This window comes from Macrosteles quadrilineatus, unplaced genomic scaffold (assembly GCF_028750875.1).
Source record: "Macrosteles quadrilineatus isolate MER2022 unplaced genomic scaffold, UCM_ALF_1.0 Scaffold_3__2_contigs__length_128488019, whole genome shotgun sequence".
In the NCBI taxonomy this organism is placed as follows: domain Eukaryota; kingdom Metazoa; phylum Arthropoda; class Insecta; order Hemiptera; family Cicadellidae; genus Macrosteles; species Macrosteles quadrilineatus.
Window position 1 is genome coordinate 68,754,116 of NW_026542596.1, and position 21,915 is coordinate 68,776,030.

The 21,915-nt window shown below is 35.5% G+C and overlaps 1 protein-coding gene across 1 annotated transcript in view; it reads left to right on the forward strand.

The window, feature by feature from the left end:
* The first annotated feature begins 6,142 nt into the window (after positions 1–6,142).
* LOC128989676 (uncharacterized) overlaps positions 6,143–21,915 on the forward strand; it is a 35,569-nt gene continuing 19,796 nt past the window's right edge. The window contains exons 1-6 of the mRNA XM_054411657.1: positions 6,143–6,223; positions 12,458–12,576; positions 13,530–13,743; positions 15,628–15,796; positions 16,301–16,491; positions 21,538–21,618. Of these exons, the coding sequence (XP_054267632.1) occupies positions 12,534–12,576; positions 13,530–13,743; positions 15,628–15,796; positions 16,301–16,491; positions 21,538–21,618 (698 nt within the window). The 5' untranslated portion in view covers positions 6,143–6,223; positions 12,458–12,533. The remainder of the gene's footprint in view (positions 6,224–12,457; positions 12,577–13,529; positions 13,744–15,627; positions 15,797–16,300; positions 16,492–21,537; positions 21,619–21,915) is intronic.

A 21,915-nucleotide genomic window follows, 5' to 3' on the forward strand; every position in this document is an offset into this window, starting at 1 on the left:
CTCTGCGATACACACAAGCTGAGAAAACAATGTTTTAAAGAAACATGCTTTACTGTAATATTGTATAGATATGATTTGCTATTAGTTATATACACCTAATAATTCCCAATCACAGAAATTTTAATTATTGTCACTGATTAATTTTATAAAAGATTGTTATGTGCGAGACAGTTTTTATTGTATCACTGTATTTCTCTCAGAGTCAAAGGTTTCGATATCAACTACCAACAAATTACGTTTGCGATAACATTAAAAAAATGTTAGCACACTGCAAAAATTTTTGTTCCTAGCTAGAATTTGTAGTATGATAGATTGATAGATTTTTTGCACCTATTAATATGAATGACTCGTGTCACACACGCGTTTTTGATAATCGTTGCAAAGAGAAGTCTTGAAGTGAGTTCGCACGATTAACATAATACTCACGGTGCATTTATTTATCCTACTAGAAAAGTGAATATTTGGCTACATTTCAGCCAAACAGTTCATCTCTAGTAAACATTTTAATTTAGTGTTTAGCCCAGCACTTATGTTTTTCGATTTTCTTTTCTTTTAACACTGAAAATATACAATCGAAACTAAAATTTCATATCAATCACTTTCCCCTTGACCCTAACACGTACTGTATGTATGAATATAACATGTCATTTTATCAATTACATAATCTACGAGTTAAAACGACCGATGAATTTACTATCTGTCTAGACCGTGATAGATATTTTTTACTTTTGTGGTACAGTAATACGAATATTACAATTCATAACTGGCCATAAACATCAGATGACGCATTGTTACAATCTCAAACTAGTTTCAATCTGTGAATCGTTCAATCCAGAGCGGAAACGTGTAAAAAGCGGTGTTTTTCTGTTATTCAAGAGGAAGAAGCCTAAAATATCCATCACGACATGTGGTACCCTCAGCCTCCCGTGTTGTGTTTATTTGTAGACGTCACTGAGAGAGAGGGAGAGACCGACCAGCTCACACTAACAGCTGTTCTCAGCCTCGACCACGGACCAGCAGCTGGTGTATTTATTGTGAAGAAAAAAGACTACATACCAGGAAAATCTCACAAAGAACAAACCCTAAGAAAAGTCCGGAAAAAATTCAGAAATGGATCCAGAGAATTTAGAAAATAACCTAGTATAACATCAACATGTGAAAGGGGACAAAAAACCTTCAGCTTTTGTTTGAAATCAAATCACTAATAGACAAAAGAACCTTATTATAAAAAGGATTTTGTTTAAATAGAATTGCCAAATACAATTTTTGTGACAATTTTCAAGTTTCAATAATACTTTTTGTACCGGTAAATGCTCATGTACAAAAACTAATCATACCTCTTATTCGAAAGATTATATCAGTCGGACATTTCCACAACAACCATCTTAAGGTGTGAATTTCAAACAAATAGTGCAAGTTTTTATTTTTATGATCATCTCACAAAAATGTTTACCATAAGTATATAATCAATGCTATAATCAAGTCTTGAAACAAATCTGTATTATTAAAACCGAAATAGATAAAAATTGCTACGCACCATAAAGCTTTCTATAGGCTATTCATTAACTTAGGCCTACAAAATTCCTTTGGCTACTAAGTTAGCCCACATTGAACTGAAAGTCATTTTTATTTCTTAATAAAGATAATTCCTAATTTGTGTTTTGTTTCTGTCTAATAAGGTAAGTCTTTGTCTTAATCTTATAATTATGAATTATATTAAGAATAAATAGATTTGGTAAGTTACAATATAAAATTTATTAATGAAATACAAATATAAGATAAGTTATTGGTTGAATTTAGTTACAGGGTAAGTTAACAATGGTAAATTTTCAAAATGGTGGGGGTTCCAAAGTGGATCAAAAGATTCTAGGCTTATATTGGGCTGGTTTCTTCTAAAGTACACTAATTAATATTTAAATAGGCTATGAGCTCTTAATCCAGGGAGGGGTGGTCGTGCCGGTTCGAATGATATATTAGGCTTCTTTAAAATGCAAATAATTTAATTTAGTTATTGTTCTGAAATAAGTTAAGCTAGGTTCATGATGCTATTAATATAGGCTAATAATGTTAATGTCCAAAGAAAGATTCCAAATGGTTTCACTGAATTTAATGAAATAAAATAGAATTTGAAGATTAAATTTTGAATAAAAGTTCAATTTGAAATATGTATATATCTTGATGAGTTGAGTTAATTGGGCCTAGTAGGCTATACTGATTAAATATCCAATGAAGATTAAATTTGTCCTTAGTTAAATAAGATGGATGATGGTTACCAAATTTGGAGTGTTTGTCTTCTTATAAATTTGTACTCTTCAATGCACTTGTCCAATACTTTTGGATGATGAGAAATTTAAAATATAGGTTTTACTTTGGGATTATAAATTTTAGTTTAAATCAAACACAATTTCCAATAGAATGATGTTCACACTGTGAAGAGTTGGCAGGATCTGGGGAGAGGCAATGGTAGAAGCTCAGGAAGTCCATGTCCATTGTTGCAATGATGCACAGCTGGTTAAATTTACATGAATGACACTTGCCACAGTAATTTTGATTTTCTTTGGATAATTTTGAAAAATAATACTATATTTAAGATGTTATTACTATATTGCAATTTTCTTACAATTATATATTATTCTAAATAAATGATTATTGTTGGTTTTTGATGAGTACTTAATAGGTATGGAGAGAATTTGCATAAATATTTTATTGTAACATGAAATAGGATGATGTTTCTGTGGGGTGATGGGATATTATATAACATTGAACAAAATTTGATAAAATAACACATTAACAAGGAGAAACATATTAAATAACTGATAATACATTATCAGGGGCATTAACAGACATTATGAGAGAAAATATACAAAATAATAGAGAAATTAATGTTAATGATGAATGAATGACATGTAATATTACAAAATACCCCCGCCGCAGCAAACCTGCAGACTTAGCGAATCTCCATCTGCCTGATTGGATTTTAACTAAAATGTCTCCTTAAAAATATCACATTTATTCCCTATTTAAACAGAATTAATTTAATGAGTACTTAGGTTTGCTGCAACAGGGAGGGTAAAAAAGTTTTTTTTAATGTAAAATAATAAAAGGTACTGTGGTTTAGTAAGAAATTAATGTATTTTCCAAATTTGATCAAAATATGTTCATAAACAAGCAAACTACAACAGTTGACTTATTCTCCATAAGAATAACATGGGAATTTTAAAATTACAATTTTTTTGAATTTTCTCCGTAACAATTAGGCGCATAATAACGCTTCAATATACTAAATTATTTGTTTTTTTTTAAGCTCTACAAAATGGTTTAAAATGAAATTGTGAAATTTTGTGTTTTTAGGGTCAAAAATGGGAAAAACCTATTTTTACCCCATAACACCCCCCATAAACCCCAGTTCCCATAGTCCGATCATGCTGGTTCGTGAACTCATTCAAGTTTATCCCGCCTTACACCTTCAAAACAAATTTTATCAAAATCTGGCAAAGTTTACTCAAGTTATCGTGCGGATGGACACACACATATATATATAGGGTGTCCCACGAAAGGGTTTAAATTAAACGTTTGATTTTATATTACGCGCCCATTCATGCACCGAACTTTTTGAAACTTTACACAGTTTACAAAGTAGGTTCTAAAAATATTCTGGAAAAATTTCAACTCTTTAACCTTAGTAGAAACAAAATGGCGGCATATTGAAAAACGTTACTTTAAAAACATTAAAAAATGTATTTTTGGTTTTAAAAAATATTTTTATTGTCACTTTCCAGGGCAATATGACTTTTAAATAAAAAAAACTAGAACATAGCCTAATGGAAAACTAAAAATAAATCAAATAACTAATAAATAATAATAATAATAATAAATAAATAACTAATAATAAATCATGAAAGTAGTTTTTATAGAAAGCACATTGGTAAATTTGTCAATATGCCACCATTTTGTTTCTACTAAGGTTAGTGAGTTGAAATTTTTCCAGAATATTTTTAGAACCTACTTTGTAAACTGTGTAAAGTTTCAAAAAGTTCGGTGCATGAATGGGCTTGTAATATAAAATCAAACGTTTAAACCCCTTCGTGGGACACCCGGTATATCTAATATATAAAATTCTCGTGTCACAGTGTTTGTCTGCAAACTCCTCCGGAACGACTTCACCGATCGTTATGAAATTTGGTGTGTAAATTCTGTAGGTATGCGAATCGGACGTAAACTATTTCCCGTTTCGAAATTCTTAAAAGGGCTCCGCCCCAGTGGCTCTGGAGTTTCCCATGTTAACCTTATGAGAAATGGAATTAATGAATCTTAACAGCTGTTTCAATTAAACAAGTTGGTTCTGTTCTATGATGTTCAATAGCATTAAAGTTACAAGGATTACCAACAGGGTGCAGCACTATTATTTCTTTTACATTTATGACAACAGCTAATTTGCAACCAAAAGGTGAGTGAGCGTAGCGAACGAACTTCAACCTGGAGGCGAGTGAGCGTAGCGAACGAGCTAACCTGAAGGCAAGTGAGCGCAGCGAACGAGCTCCAACCTAAAGGTGAGTGAGCGTAGCGAACGAGCTCCAACCCAAAGGTGAGTGAGCGTAGCGAACGAACTTCAACCAGGACGTGATTGAGCGATGCGAACGAGATCATCTTGAAAATTAAACGTAACGGTACTTTCTTTCCATCGGTCTGTCTTAGGGGAAACCTATAACTTAGGCGATACGAAGTTCGCCGGGTCAGCTAGTATATATATATATATATATAAAAATTTGAACGAATGGTCTTTTTGGCCTCTGGGGACATCAAAATGAAAAAGTAAATCGGTCCCGGGCTTAGGTCTACCATGAGACCTACGGTAATAGCTACTTCCCTATAGGGAAATTCGCTAATACTCTGTTTGTAGCATTGATTCTGTTCCGCTATTTTTTACACCAAACAAATTGTATAATCCCCTAACAGGTTGGGGTTAGAGGGTGACTTATTTTTTTCAAATAGCAACCCCTAATGAGTGACCTCTCATTTTGAAGGGCTTGTCAAAAGAAACACAATGACCAAATCGGAGGTGAATATCTCACCCCCAAAATGGCGGGTATTCCAAAATGGGTGCTTTTTCACATAAATCAAATTTTGGAATACCCGCCATTTAGGTAGGGATGAAATATCTACCTCGGGTTTGCACAGGGCCGTCCGAAGGGGGGGGCAACCGCAAGCTGCCCCGGGCGCCGCGCAGCGGCTATTTGTATTAGCATAGTATTAAAATATGTGAATGTGACTATTACTGGGGGGGGGGGGGGGCGCCAAACCACATTTGCTCCAGGCCGCCGCCAACCCTAGGGACGGCCCTGGGTTTGCATAATTGTTTTTCTTTTGACAAACTTCAAAATGAGGAGTCACTCAATAGGGGTTGTTATTTAAAAAATAAATCACCCCCATCCCCTACCCTGTTAAAGGGGTTAAAAAATACTGTTGATTTAAAAAAATTGCTGAGCCTATGTTAACAATCAATTCCACAAACAGAATATTTCTAATTATTACGGTTTTAAAAATACAGATTTGTTTCCATATTTGTGAAATTTGTGCTTTTTCACATACAGTCAATAAAATCTTGGAATACCTGCCATTTTGGCTAGGGGTGAGATATCCACCTCGGGTTTGCGTCATTGTGTTTCTTTTGACAAATCCTTCAAAATGAGGGGTCACTCAATAGGGGTTGTTATTTGAAAAAAATAAGTCTCCCCCTACCCCCTACCCTGTTAGAGGGGTTGAAAAATTTTTTTTGATGTAAAAAATTACGGAACTTTTGTTAACAGTCAACGGGAAATTTGCTTATATGAATATGAATAATACAAATTCCAGGAATCTGTAAAATACAGCACTTGTAATCCTATAAAAATTTACACTACTTCTATGAGAATAACAATATGAGATATTAAAGAAAACTTAACAAACCAAATGTCAAGTCACCTTCATATATTTAGAAATCTTTTAGCTTCCCCATAACACAATATTGTTATGAAAAATGATTAACATTGAATGAAGTATGATTAAATAAAATAATTTGATTGTTCAAACAAACAGGTGATTGGTTCTTCACCAGTGAATCATGAAGGTAATCTGCTGTACCTTATCTTATCTCGGGATGATAAGAGATAAGTCACTTTGTCAGTCTAGGTGTGGTACAGTAAGTGGGACGTGGGACAAGCCCTGAAACTGCACCAAACTTACAAAGGTAAGAGACAATTTTTATTTTAAAACAAAATACTTTAGCTAATACAATTTTGTGTAGACGAGGATTTTGAAATGTAAGTAACAGTGTAGATTAGCTTTGACTATAGTCAATGGTATTAGGTAAGTGGTTTACTAAGGATTCAGTAAACATGGTTGATAAGAGGCTTAAATGTGGAAGAGAATCAGAGAGGTATGGTGGAGGGAATAAAATACTTTCATTTCCTCCAACATTATATTGTTCATCTGTTATATAACTTCCATTTAATAATTGGATATTTTACAAAATTAATAATCTTTCAACAATCGTCGGAGAACTTCACAATATCACCGCGATTGCTGAGAAGTTGCACCCACTTCACGTGAGGGACGGAGGTTTCTGGGGTTAATTTGGCCTGGGTCCACAAATACCCTAAACGCGGTACATATTATAGCAAGATTTTTCTTACATAAAAAAGCAAGTAGTTTTTTTTGTAGCATTTTTCAACTGCCAAGAGTTTGTAGTGGCCAGAAACAATAGCCCACCTCTTTGCCTTAAAGACATAAACTACACGTGTTGTCTACAGTACATTAAGGTCTCCATCGAGTTAGTTCAACTCAAGACTTTTGGATGCTTGAACTTGTTTAGAGAGGGATTCTATTGCGTTTAATAAAGAAGCGTTACCTGAAGAGACTGCACAAATACCAGGTGTCGAAGGAATATCAGCCACTTCCACGATCTTATCCACAAGTTCGGCCAGTTTGTCTAAGGATTCAAGATTAAAGAAGTTCAAGTTTTAAGATGCTCAAGTTCCATATGGCTTGTGAATGAGGAGGGAGTCGTCTTAGCCACATTTGACGAAGCATGTTGCCCTGAAGGGGAGTCGAGCACGCAAGAGACCTAAGATGCCTCAAAAATTGGGAAGGCTTCAATCTCCATCACTCAGCACTCAGCACTCAGCAGCCGCTGCACACATTGCTCTTCGGATGCAGAGAGGCGTTCAATCAGTTTCTTCTTTAAGTGTCCATATTTATCGCCTTGAGGAGAGTTTGTTATAATGTCTTTGACCTCAGCAGCAATTCCTGTGTCCAATATTGCGAGATCACGTAATGAAACTTGGTTATTCACGTGTCGTCGTTGGTTATTCCAGATACTTATAAGAAATTGTGTGTCAACTTGGCAGAACCACAGACTTGGTCTTTCAGGTCAAAATGGCAGCTACTCTGTCGATCAAAATATTTTGAGAAGTGCTGGGTTGTCAGATCCGTTGATACAGTTCTTCATTCGCAGTTCTAAGTTCGAGTTGAGTTTGCAGCTCTTCCAATGACATCGTTGTTAGAGGAAATACAAAAGGATAAAACTCTTTAAATAAAATAACACTCTTTAGATAACAAATCACTTCGGGGTCACCATTTGGGTCGTGGTTGTTCGTGTCATTTCAAATAATCCTACGACCAAACAATAAGTATTTCAATAGAAGAGTTACAAGTGTCTACGTTTAACATTCCTATACAAAAATCCCAATAACAATAAGAATCATAATGGTTGCTAAGGCAACATCAGCTGACACTACACACTCAAGACCAATTTTGAGGTCTTTTACTTCTTTCGATACTATTCGAGCCAGTTACCACCCCTATGGGACTATTATTTTTCTCATAGTAAACAAAAACGTTTTTAAAGAAAATTTGTTTGCCCCCATCAAGTATAAGTCACGTTCTGTCATTATTTTTCTTTGGTTTCAAACACCACTATAAGGTCCAACACCTGTTGACGAAAGTGAATACACACCCTACTGCGGACTTGGACAATTTGTCTAAAGAGTAGATGGATTTCAGGTTTGAACAGTTCGTAAACATTTGCATTTTGCACATTGTTTTGCATTATGTTGTTGCCTGGCTGCAGTCATTCATCAGTCTCGTCAGAGGCATTCATCAAAGTTGGAGAAATGTTGCCTTCGGATTGCAGTGTGAAGCCAACAGGATGGATTTTGTCTAGCTGAGTGCAGTGTTTTACCATCAGTTAGTTGCAGCTATTGTCTTCACTAGCCAAGCATTGTTTTGTATGGGGCACACCTCTCCCTTCCACTTCTCTTCAAAACACATTCACTCATGTCTCTTCATTGTTAAACTCAGAGTCATGTCGAACTTAACACATAGTTTTACTGTTTAGCCGTTTTCCCTATATTTTGATACATCCGGTGGTTATTGTAGTTTAACTGAAGTAAAAGTTTACAATTATGTTTAGTAAGGGTTTGGAGTGCTAAAAAGTGATTTGTGTTTCTATTAAGAGATTTCATACTGCCAAAACTGAAAATAAGAGTGGTGCGTATTCAGACATTGTTTACAGGTATGATACAATTTTTTATAATCTTACTACTGATAAAGATAAAAGTCTTTACTAACAAGTAGTACTACATACGAATGAAACTGACACAACCAACGTTAAAGAAAGAGTTTTCTATTCCCCAATTGGCTAAAAAAAATCAAATACATATAAATATATACTGTATATATAATATTTCTTTCTGAAATGTTAATCATAACATAACCAAACTGCAAGACATTCCATCCCCATGTTAAAGTTGTTGCTAGTTTTAAAATCAAAATTGTCATAGTTGATGTGAGCCGCTGACAGATTGTACTGATCTAATACTAAATTGCTAATTTCTCAACTAATCATTTTAGACTTTGAATTGCTTGTATACAATTGATATTATGCAGTCTTACCTTAGCAATCCTATTTTTTTTATGGGCTGTCTACTTCTGTATCCAATAGTCAATATATTATTATGTACTGTAGGTATGAAATATATTTCACACAAAACTTTAATCTAAAATTGACAAAACAACCACTTTCTGTTATTTTGACAGTTTGTGACATTTTACTAAACCAAAACTGTTTTAGAGATATCACAGTCCAATTCCAATATTTTATTCATAAGAAACACGGGGAAAACTTTGAGGGGCTTTATATTTTAGAAGCTAAAAATTATTTAGCAATATAACTTTATAACTCTCGCCACACACAACTTAGGTAAATAGAGGTCATAAGTTGAGTCAACACTTAACCCACCATTACTCTTGGATGGGAGTGTTATCTATGTTTGATATAGGTACACTGTGAGATAGCACCTGCCATTTATTGATCTGCTTGGATGAACCAAATCGAAACAAAAACAATTTGTTGTTTTTTAATACATGCGTTGAGGAACTTAAGTACTGTAGGTACCTCTTTTCCTCCCTAGGTAGTAAAACGTGTTTTACCTTATCGATTGTTTTAATCCGTTGTAGCTTATTGTTGCATTCCTTTCAATAGTTCTACATATCAATAGTAAAATGCAGTGCTCGATTTGTAAAAAAATGAAGTGCCGGAACTAAAGGGTGCGGCAGAAAGAACTCCCCTATTAGGAAAGCTAATAAAAACAAAACCAAGTAAGATATGACATTTTTATTGCTATTAACCAAAAACACACATTATGCCATTTTAAAAAATATAAAATTATAGTGCTTTAAATAAAATGTCGTTTTAATAATCGATAATTTAAAATTATCGTGTTTTAAATAAAATGTAATTTAAATGGCGGCCTCCAGTGTTAACACATTGGTTCAAACGTTCCGCCCTCAAAGTTTGGAAGCCCTCAAGGAAAGAATAAGGCATGAAGTTGCAGCCATCTCACCCGACATGACCCGAAAGGCAATGGACAACTACCGGGAACGTTTGAACCAATGTGTTAACACTGGAGGCCGCCATTTAAATGACATTTTATTTAAAACACGATAATTTTAAATTATCGATTATTAAAACGACATTTTATTTAAAGCACTATAATTTTATATTTTTTAAAATGGCATAATGTGTGTTTTTGGTTAATAGCAATAAAAATGTCATATCTTACTTGGTTTTGTTTTTATTAGCTTTCCTAATAGGGGAGTTCTTTCTGCCGCACCCTGTATAACCTATTTAATGTGATTAGAAACTATTGATGTAAATATTTGTAATTTTCTGAAAAGAGGTACTTGAACTCCGTTCTGCCAAAATGAACAAAAACACAATTATTTAGTGTAACAAACATAATTTACTAATTGAAGTACTTACTAAACAGCTGCTTTTTGGTATTGTAGCTTTTGTAGTACGTTTGTTTTGTAACATAGTTTGCAATATGACATTGGTGCAATATGACAAAAAATTTAGGTAGTTCACCAAAAAAGCAAAAGGTGAAATCTATGAAACTTGGGCTGAGGTCAAAAAGAGTCACTCTACGCCTTAGTCTACTACACCTTATGGTCTGAGATTTACAATAGTTATTTGTGTAACTAGTGGTGAAAGTGGCACTTTGCTGCACACGAGAGCAATGTTTACGCACGAGCCGCAGGCGAGTGTGGAATGATCTCGAGTGCAGCAAAGGCCTTTTTCACTCGTGTTACACATTATATTTTTCCTACAGTCACTATAAAGCATATAAATAATTAGTCTTTCAAACACTATGCAACACGTTTTTAGGTTCAGCTGGCAACACAATGGTGGCCTAGAGAAGGTAGTACCCGCGGTCCATATCACTCCGCTATTTTTACTCCGCTATTTTTTATAGAAATGTGCTCCGCGTTTTGAGAATATAGTTCCGCATGTTTTTGTAATTTGAAGTGGTTTCCGCGCCTAAAAAAAATGCTTAAAGGTATTTTCTTGTTTATTAAGATCGTAGGAAGTTTTTAAAAACGTTTAAAAGAAAAGTCCAGAAAGTTCAGAAATACCGAAACTATAAACACGAAATGACAGGTTAAATCGTAGTTATAATAGTCAATCAGCTGCTCATAGTATAATTATCTTTAAGTGTTGCCAACCTATTTCCAAGCGTACACGGATTACGTGCATAATGGAACCACGCTGTTTTGTGTTGTTTCGTTGGAATCCTGATGTGCGGCAAAGTATAAACCGTACGGCAAAGTATAAACCGTACGGCAAAGTATAAATATGCAGCAATTAGCAGCTTTCTGTACTATAAACAGTACAAGGAAGCCAACTTTGTCGGGTGACTGTAGGAAAAAATATTTAATTTCCAATCTATCTAACTCATGATTTTTTGTGTCCCAAACAATAATTAGCCCGTCCAAATTAAAAAAGTTCCAGTTTAGCTCAAACAGGAGCGTTTTTGTATAGGTACAAGCAGTGATGATACCAAAGGGGGGGAGGTGGCTACAGGGGCTAAAGCCCCCCCCCCCTCTCACTGGACCCTGTTAATATTTAAATATACATTTAATTATAAAACATACAGTAACAACGAGTTTTGTACACAGTTCTAGGTGTTAAAAAGGGCTAAAAAAAGTCACCAATCAGCTACATAATTACAACATTTTCTGGAGGAGGACCCCCAGGCCCCACTCTTTTACCCCCCTTAGCTCCCTCCTTGTCAAGGTCCACCACTGGGTAGCTGATAAAAAAAAAAATACCTATGCTGCTTTAAAAAGAGTTACATAATTAATTAACTATGGAATAATATTTTATTGTTAAAAACAAAGAGGCCTAGGGTGATTATTTGCACTGTGATGAAAAAGAATTGTTCACTAGTTGTCACAACATTTCCATTCCAAGGCTCGAGGCTCGATACTGTAGATTGTTTTCTGCCTCGAAAATCACTTTCTTGTCCCGAAATGGGTCACTTTTGTGTCTAGTAGTGAAATATGCCACGTATTTCTTACCACTGCATGGAAATGAATACATTGCCATACCTGACAACAATACGCAAACTAACTCATTTCCGCTTTAGTCATTCCCACTTGCACAAATGTACAGCCGCACTCTGCACTCAGCTAAAGCTTTGTGCGGTAATCTACAGTTCTCAACCAGCGATGACGTAATTTGAGCTCTTAATACACAAATAGCTATTCCAGTTCATTGTAAATTGCTTCTGGATATTAAAAAAGTTTATATCTTTAGCTTATTAAACTAGTTATCAATTTGTTATTAAGATCACAGGAGTTAGTAGGTAGCCCTTCAGAAGGTTACAGATTATCAGGTACAGTTTCAGTTGTTTCAGTATATTCACGATTATACATTGTTGCAGTCCAAAGGTTTATTTTGTACTTGTAACTGTGAGTCAGAAGTTAGTTTTCTGAGATTTAATCATAAATAATTATCAAAACAATTACTTACTGCTCAGCACTAAAATGATCATAAATACAAAAATTAAGTTTAGTTAATTACCAATGAGCACTTGTTGACATTGATTAACAAATTAAATTATAACACAACTTGTTTAGGAGCAAACAGGACCTGATCTTGTACCAGCAAGCGGTCATCAATCTTTTCATCACTGGTCAATACAGATTTGATAATGACCTTCTACAGTCTTCTCCTCTTTGCAGCAATACTCTCAGGTAAATGGTTCAATTTTGGTGTGTTAGGTACATAAAGGGTTTGATAGTGGTTTACATTGGTACGGTATGCTTGTTGTACCACATCAATAAACATTTTAACTTTTACCATTCACTTTTGAATGAAAAAACTAAGGGGAGATGGACAAAGTCAGCAGTGACAATTAAGATGAACTGACCTACGATCAAGAGTAATTTGATAAGATTTTGTTAAGTTTAACATTGTAGCACTCTATGTTTTAAGCAATCCCCAGACCAGACATGGCTGCACTTCTCGTACCAACTTAAACTTGCAAAGTCATGTAATAATTCTTAACCCTCCAGTAGACGCACGGCTATTAGTAACACCAGTACACGAGTGCGGACAGGCATTCCGCATCTTACTTCTTACTGGGAACGCTCTTTTACATACCTAATAAAGTTCATATAGCATCAAAATTTCAAATAATCCAAATATAGGAGAATAAATATAGATAAATTTCAAAATAATTAAAACTATTTTAAATTGAAAATTTCTTGTTGAAAACCAATCAGTCAATCGCTGGCCTCGTTCTTCATCCTCTTGAAACATGACCCACCTAACTTTACACTCTGGTAGCTCAAGGCCAACTGGCGCTAAGACGGTCAAAATACCACCATTGTCCTTAGGTAGTGGGGGAAGGTAGATGGCACGTCATGTCATTCGCTCGCAGATTCACTTATTTCGGCGCGCTTTTTCAAATGTGCTTACTCTGAGTCCGCGGCGCGTGTACTGGAGGGTTAACCAGATTTCAAAATATGTTTAATACCGTATAGACAACTTCATAAATACAATTCAACTATAACTTAGTTACTAGTATGTTTACACTTATACCACCCCCTGTAGCTCTGCAAAGGGTGGAGAACATTACAACTATTGTATATTTAGCACAATGGTTTACTTCAAAGCATCCTTTAACTTCAAGTTTTATTTTAAGCTCCTCAGTTAACCCATGGACAGACAGACCAGAGTGGACTACAAGCTGTCATTCCGGACAGTTTAGTAGATTGTTACCGCAACTCTACGTTACTTACACGAGAAAACCTCCCACCGATGACACTAAACACTCTCCTGGCAATCATCCGTAAACTGGAGACTCTACCTGGGACATTCTTGGACATGAGGACTCTCTCCACACAGATCATGACCAGGTAGAACAGGCAGTGTCATGGTACCTAGACTAGATATGTGAGGAGATCAATGTGGAAACAGCAACAGCTTGCTAAACCTCAAGTAATCAGAATCCATAAATTCATTCCTGAGAAAAGTCTTTTTTATGGTTTGAACGGGCTGTCAATAAATGGTCGAGATTCGATCATAAAACAGCTGAGTTTATTCAGCACCAAAGCTACACAAGGCATCACACTCCATTCTACAATATTTCTGCATTTTTATAATCTATCTATCTATATATTAATAGGCAAGCATGTTTCTTTAAAACCTTTTTTCTCAGCTCGTGTGAATCGTAGGGAAAATCTACGCATACCGTTGGAAAGCTATTTTCCTGTAGGTGTGCAGAATCCCTTTATAAATTTAAATAGGCTCAAAGATAAGCACAAAAAATGAGTTTAAAAATTTGAAAAATTAACATGGATCTTATGCGTTGCTATGCTGGTTACGAAATAACAACGAAATATAAACAGAAAATCAAAACAAATGGAGGAAACTCCAATCACATGTTTTATTTACAGTGTGGGGTGAAAATAGATAAGTGAGTACATTACATATTTTTGGTCGAGTTTCGACCACTGGACGACCTCTCGTCTATATATTAATAGGCAAGCATGTTTCTTTAAAACCTTTTTTCTCAGCTCGTGTGCATCGCAGGGAAAATCTACGCATACCGTTAGAAAGATATTTTTCTGTAGGTGTGCAGAAACCCTTTAAAAATTAAAATAGGCTCAGAAATAAGCACAAAAAATGAATTTGAAATTTGAATAAAATTAACATGGGCTTTATGGGTTGTCATGCTGGTGACGAAATAACAACGAAATATAAACAGAAAATCAAAACAAATAGAAGAAATGCCAATCACATGTTTTATTTACAGTGTTGGGTGAAAATAGAGAAGTCTGTACATTATATATTTTTGGTCGAGTTTCGACCACTGGACGACCTCTAGTATGCTTTAAATACACACCAAAATGTATGACACGGTCTCAAAGAATTAATACATAAGAAAAATAATATAGTTTATTTTCCTAAAGGTTTAATTGGAAAATGAAACATTACTGGTACAAAAATTGATGTAATAATTCAATGTTGATCTTTGGTTTTTTTATTATTTTCAAACTTAAAACCACATCATTTTGGTTTATTTTAGTCAATAAACAGATCAGTGGACTACTTTACATACAGTAATTTAATTTCAATACTTTTTTTTAAACTTTATCTAATCAAATTTTCAAAGCAATGAGAACTGTATGACTATCAATATCTTTAAGTAGTAACTCGGTGTATGATAAGGAGTAATAGTAAGATATGAAAAGGAGAGTTACTACAAGACAAGGGAGTAAAATCTATAACAATTTAATTCATCAATAACAATATTGAAAACCTTATATATTTATCTACTCTCATACCATTTTGTCACCCTACTACCAATTGAGATGTGGACGCCACCATTGACTATAGTGTTTATATAGTCCGGACCAACTAGGTGCGTATTTTAACCCAAATATTAGTGAAGTATGAAGTGTGATGATGATCTGTAGCTTTACTACTATGACTATAAGATCAGCTCTTTCATTAGCCAAGATCATTTATTTAAAGCCCAATGGTCAAAGACAGTTTTGGGTCCAGTTTTGAAGTTTCAAAAAGCTACTGACTTTTCTCAGGATCAAAACGGCGTCCTTTTGATCATTCGGCGAGTACCTCAGCTACCCAGCCAGTTACTGTATGACCTAAATGTTCATACTGGAGGAGGTTATGACACTAATAATATTTTACTATTTCTACAAAAATAAAGAAATAATATGCCTATAATCTTTCTAAATATGTTAGTAAATTTTATTGTAACTTTTACACATTTCCAGTTATCGCCTCGATGGTATTGAGAGGAATCCGGACATTGCACCATCCCCTTATGTTGTACCTTATGGACCTTCAGGAAACCAATTTTACCGGTACAAAATCCTTATGGATGGGTTGATACCTTCAAGTGGCAATACTTTTCCAGATACAGCTCTAAGGACTGAAGAAAAGGTATTTTTCACTTCTATTTTAGAGTGTCAAGTTTTATTAGTTATTCACAACTTATTTTTTAACATTGAATGAAAATATCTCTCATTTACTCAATATTAAAAATAAAACAAAAAAAACAGTAATAGCAAAAATCATTTACACATTTAATTTTTTCATATGGATTTTATGGAGATTAGAGTCCATATCAGGTAACAGAGCGATGTCTAATGGCAAGGAACAATTTCAAAGAAGAAGTATTAAAATGTTTAGATGATTACAGAATAAGAAAATATGAAGAAAAAAACATCATTGAGAGGGTTTGCAATCTCACAGATAGCTTTAAATGTCATTCCTGTGCAGCTTTCAAACTTGTTATCAATATTTTGTGTTTTTTGCTATTGTAAGTAGTTTAATATGATGATGTATTGTGCATTTTATATCAGAAGATAGTATTAAGACGAGAGTTATTCTGAAAAATAGCTGTTAAACTATGAGAATAGACATTCACACTATTGACATCTGCAGTGTGCCCTTCACCTGATGTTGAGTTCGTCAGTTGATCGTAATGAGAGAGGGGACGAGAGTGTAACATGTAATCAGCTGACCAACTACGTGCGGCCAAACTACGTCCGTCCCAACGTATGGAACAGCCGCATCCCTCGGGACACTAGAACCTACCAGGAGGAGGTGGAGATACTGGCAGGACATCATAAAGAGTATGTCATAAAGTATAATGCTCACATAGTAGCTATTAGGATGTCCGGTTGAGAAAATCAGCTTTTTACTTTCTTGTCTCTTATGGAGAAAGTATAGCCTATTTGTCAACATTTTTGAGTTTGCGTCTTGGGTGGAAATATTTTTGATTGATAACACAGAACCCAAAAAAGCTTTTTGTGGAGTGACAGCTGAGTGTCTGGATATGTGCAGGGCTACAGACAATAGTGGTTGGATTTTGATGAAATTTGGTATGTATGGGTACTAAGCCTACACATGTACCTACATGGTACTATTTTCAAATTTCTTTGTTTTGTTACTTGGACTTTATGTTCTAATTAATCAGAATGAAATGAGAAAAAAGCTTTTTTTAAACATGTCTGTTATAACTGTAGAATTTCAAGTTGATAGAGTTTTCAAAACGTCTAGTGTGTTATACCATATTAATAAGAAAATAGTAACTTCTTCATAAGATTACCCTGTATGTAGTTAAAAATTAAAAGTTAAATTTAACTTTTAATTAAATTTAAAGTTAAAAATTACTTTTAATAACCATTGTCTTAATCAATTTTAGCTGCCATTTTGTTGTTGATGTTGTGCCAAGTTGTTTGATTTCTATTTTCTTTATGTTAATTGTTTAGTTTTGTCAAGACCTGTAAAATCATACCAAAATCAACAATACAATACAATACAATACAATATTCTTTATTGTTAATTCGTCAAGAATTACAATAGTGTCAATACAGTAGTGAATTGTACATGTTAATTTTCATAAAATTCCTTTATTGAGTAGAAGGGTCTTTCGATTAGCCACTTCTTCAACTCCTGGTGTAGCTTGTTGCCAGTCAGGTCTCTCAGGTAGTCAGGTAGTTGGTTCCTCAGCTTGCAGCCGGTGTAGGAAGGTTTTTTCTCCCAAAGAGTTGTTCGGTGAACTGGTATCGCAAATTTGGAGCCATGACGGGTGTTGTAGTGGTGCAGGTCTCGGTTTCTTGGGGGGTTTATTTCATTCACATACTTTATAGATTCAAGTATGTAGAGAGACACCACTGTGAGGATTCCTAGGTTTGCGAATGCTAGTCTGCAAGTCTGTGGTGGGACAAGGTTGGCGAGGGCTCTTATGGCTTTCTTTTGAAGGACAAGAATTCGATTCATATTTTTTGTTGAAGTTCCTCCCCACACTGTCAAGCCATATCTAAGATGCGACTCTACCAGTGCGAAGTAAGCTGTTTTGGCCTTGGAGAGTCCGCCTATGTAGTTTATTCTTCTGACGACATATATTCCAGTACTGATTTTTTTGCTTAAGTGGTTGATGTGCTCTTTCCATGTTAGTTTGTTATCAAGGATAAAACCGAGAAATTTTGTGTGGTTTTCTATTGTTACATCCTCTAATTGAGGGACTATGTCTTTTTTCTTACTGAAATTCAGAGTTGTAGTTTTTGTGGGGTTTATTGCTAAGTCATTGTTCTTTGAGTAGAGGATAGCTTTATTTAACACGTTCGCTGCGGCACGTCAAATAGCGGGCGTATCCCCAGTGCGGCGCAGCCCTCAGCGTCGAGTAAACCCGATTGCCGCGTGTGATTGGCTTTCCAATTTCGGTCCGACGAATAGCAAATAACGTGAGGGGATGTCCTGCTTTACAACGAGAGTCGACGTAGTTCGCTAAACACCCACAGATAGCAGCACTGCTTGGAACGTAGCCGGTCCCATTGGAATTGTATTGCCAAATGGAGGGAAAAAGACGGGACAAAAAGAAGACTTTTGAGATTGCCAGACGGGGATTTTACGGGGAAATTTACTACCAACCTACACCACAACAAAATGCAAGTCACATACTACACGCTAACGTGGTATAGGTCCGCTTTCGGCCGACGCTAGAGCAAAAACGAAGATATACAAAAGGCATTACCGAGCGTTCCCGATGGGGTACGGACGCACCGTACGGGGACCAAGCGCCGTACCCGATCGGGAATGGCCGCACTCTACGTGTTAAGATCGATTTTGAATTAAGGTAAAGGCTTTGGGCTGTGTTGTCCTTGATCAAAATGGTTGTGTCATCTGCATACATGATTGCAACATCATTTTCACTCTCAATTTGTTTGGGGAAGTCATTAGTCAATAAGATGAATAGAATCGGGCCTAATACAGAGCCTTGTGGAACTCCTCTCGTCAGCTTGCTTTTTGAAGATTTGAAACTTTCTGTGACTTCATTTGATGAGTTTTTCAGTTCCACGACTTGTGAACGTCCCGTTAGGTAGCTTTTGAACCATTCTAGCGCAGAGTTTCTTATACCGAGTCTTTCGAGTTTCTTGCATATCAGGTCGTGGCCCAGGCAGTCAAAAGCCTGACTGTAATCAAGGAAGATGGCGGAAATGTATATTGTTCGTTTTCTATCTGGTCTAGGACGTACTCAATTAGTGCTGTTATAGCTGAGGATGTAGATTTATTCTTCCGAAAGCCATGTTGGTTGTCAGTTAAGAGTTTGTTATGATTAAGATGTGCCATTAATCTAGCCAGAGCAATTTTTTCTATGATTTTAGAGAAACTGGAGATGAGAGAGATGGGCCTGTAGTTTTGAGCATTTTCAGTTGGTCCTTTTTTATGTTTGGGGTATATTTTACTGACTTTTATGGCGGATGGGAATTTGCCTTCTTTAAATGATTTATTTATAAGATAAACCAGAGGAGAGATGAGTTCTTGAGAGCAGTGCTTTATCATCTTAGAGGAAAACTCATCTATTCCACTTGATGTTTTGGCTTTTAGGGAGTTTATTATCGTTTTAACTTCTTTATAGGATGTTGAAGTTAGGGTAAGGTGTATTGGGCAGACTGGTTCCTCTCCATTCAGCACTGTTTCAGGGTCTATAACGATTGCTCTGTTTTGGTCAAGGGTATTTTCTGCTATATTTGAGAAGAATGTGTTGAAGTGTTCGGCCATTTCTTTTGTGTTGTTTGTGAGTTTGCCATTTATTTCTAATTCTGTAAGGGTTTTCTCTTCACATTTTCCTTTCCTTTCCTTGTTTATAACTTGCCATAGTGCTTTTGGTTTGTTGTCAGCTTGTTCTATGAAGCTAGCTGTTGAGGACATTTTTAGGTTTCTTAGTTTCATGTCGTATATCCTTTTTCTATTAATCATTTCTAATTTGTCTTCATTTCTCTTCGTTAACTCAAAATTTTGCAGAGCTTTCAAAAAGTTCTCTTTAAGGTATTTTGCTTCAGGATCGTAGTACTTCATATGTTTTTTGTTTGTACTAATTTTAGTTTTCTTTAAGGGGCATGTATAATCCAGTGCTGTTTGAAGAATATTATGAAATTTGTTGTAGGAGGTTTCAAGATTGGGTGAAGAGTAAACATGTTCCCAATTTTGTAGATGGAGTTGAGCCTTCAGATTGTTTAGGTTTGTGTTGTTTAGGCTTCTTTTCATTACAAATCTTTGGGAAGTGTCTTCTTGGTGTGTTTTCAGCAGGCACAGCTGCGCAGTGTGGTCAGATAGACCAGTATGCACAACTTGTCCAGTAATATACGCATATGGTATGTTTGAGCATATACAGTCTATTGAAGTGGCTGTGTCATGGGTTATTCTGGTGGCCTCTAGAGCAAATCTCCAGATGTTTTGTGTGGTTAACTCTTCTTCCAGCATGGTGTTTTTGGAATCTTGGGTGGGCCTGTCGATATTTATGTCACCGATGAGTATGAGGTTTTTCTTGTGTACTTCTTGTAGTTCTAGCGTGTCTGATAGGAGGTCAAGGGCAATTCTTGCATTTTCAATTGGTGGTCTATAGATTCCCAGAATGTAGATATCCTTTTTCTTTGTTGTCTCCTGCATGCGAATCATTGCTGCTTCGAAAATTAACTCCTGGCATGTGTTGATATGTTAATAGCTGATACTGTATCAGCAAGGGATTCCTTGGAATATATTGCAACACCTCCAAGTTTATGTTCTTCTCTACTAAAGTAAGTAATTAAAGAGTAGCCGGGAATTTTTGTAGCTTCTAGCTCTGTTTTTTTCAGTCCGTGTTCAGTCAAGACTAGAATGCTTGGTTTTGTGTCATTGAGAATATGGTGTAGTCTGTTCGTCTTCATAGCAAGTCCTCTAATATTTTGGTGCATTATTGCTACACAAGAATTATTTGGAGATTTGCAGATTTTTCTTTTGCTTTTTTCAGGCTGTTTGTTTCTAAAAAAGGGGTTATAGTATGGGACACTGTAGAGTGATTGGATTGTTGACTTGAATTGGGTTCCTGCAGCTGCTCATGTTTCTGTTCTCCTTGAGAAGAGAGGCAGTCCATCTCGGTCATGTTTAGTCGCTTGGTGTGTGACAGAATATTCTTTTTATATAGGTCTATATTTTTCCAAAAGAAGTCTTCAATGGTCTCTCCCGGCTTAAGAAGTTTGGCGGTGATCGGGGGTTTCCCTGTGTTCTTTGGTTTAGTTGATTTGTTTGGGGGAGATATAGTGCCCTTGAAAGTAGAGCAAACTCCTTTTGGAATTTTGATGGCCTTGGGTTCTTTAATATTTTGATTTTGTGTTTGTTGTGGTTGACTTTGGTGTTCTGGTGCTTCTTTCCTCAACTTGCTTTTTGCTATTTGCAAGGAAACACTGAAATGGGTTTTCTTAGTAGTTGCCAATTTGTTTTTATTATATGAAACTCGTCTTGGTGTGTTAATTGGCTTGCAAGGAGTCTCCTTTTTCTCAGTTATTAGGTGCTGGGAATCTTCTACTGTTATTTTATCTTCTAATTTCTTCATTTTTGACTCCATATTATTCTGTTTTTCTTTTAGGGCCTTTAGTTCAAGTAGAATTAGTGTTTCTGTGTTTGATGCTTCTGGCTTTTTGTTGTCTGAAACTGTCTGAAAATACTTCATATTTGAAAGTTTTGAGCTACCCCCCACCCCCACTGGTAAGAGCAAAATTTTCAAAATTAGCCATCATTATTGTAGCTTCTCATAACTAAGAAGGTTGTCGCAAACCGATTTCATATATCTGAAATAGTTGAAAAGTTAAGATGGGGTGCAAGTTACTTTTCAGCCACTTATATTTATATTGTTTCAGACAGCAGATGTCCAGCAGATGGCTTGGAGGAGCCTACAATGGGCTTTCATGTCCTCTAGAAACTGGTGTTGTGAAGACAAGGTATGGTATCAAAAACAAAAACGAAAAAAGTTTCATTGACTGTTGAATGATATAGCATAGGATCCTTATGGGATCTTGCTTGTAGGATCGTTTCCTTGTTGATTGATGAAAATCTGGAATATTTTTAGATTATTAATGAACTAATGATCCATGATGTTCAGTAAAAGACTGAATTTGATACTGTTGGGCTTATTTTTGAACTTGTAGGTACCAATGTTATTAATAATCTTTTCCATTTTGATAACAATGTCTATTAACTGGCCTCATCAGTAGTTTAGTGAAAAAAGTTACAGTTGA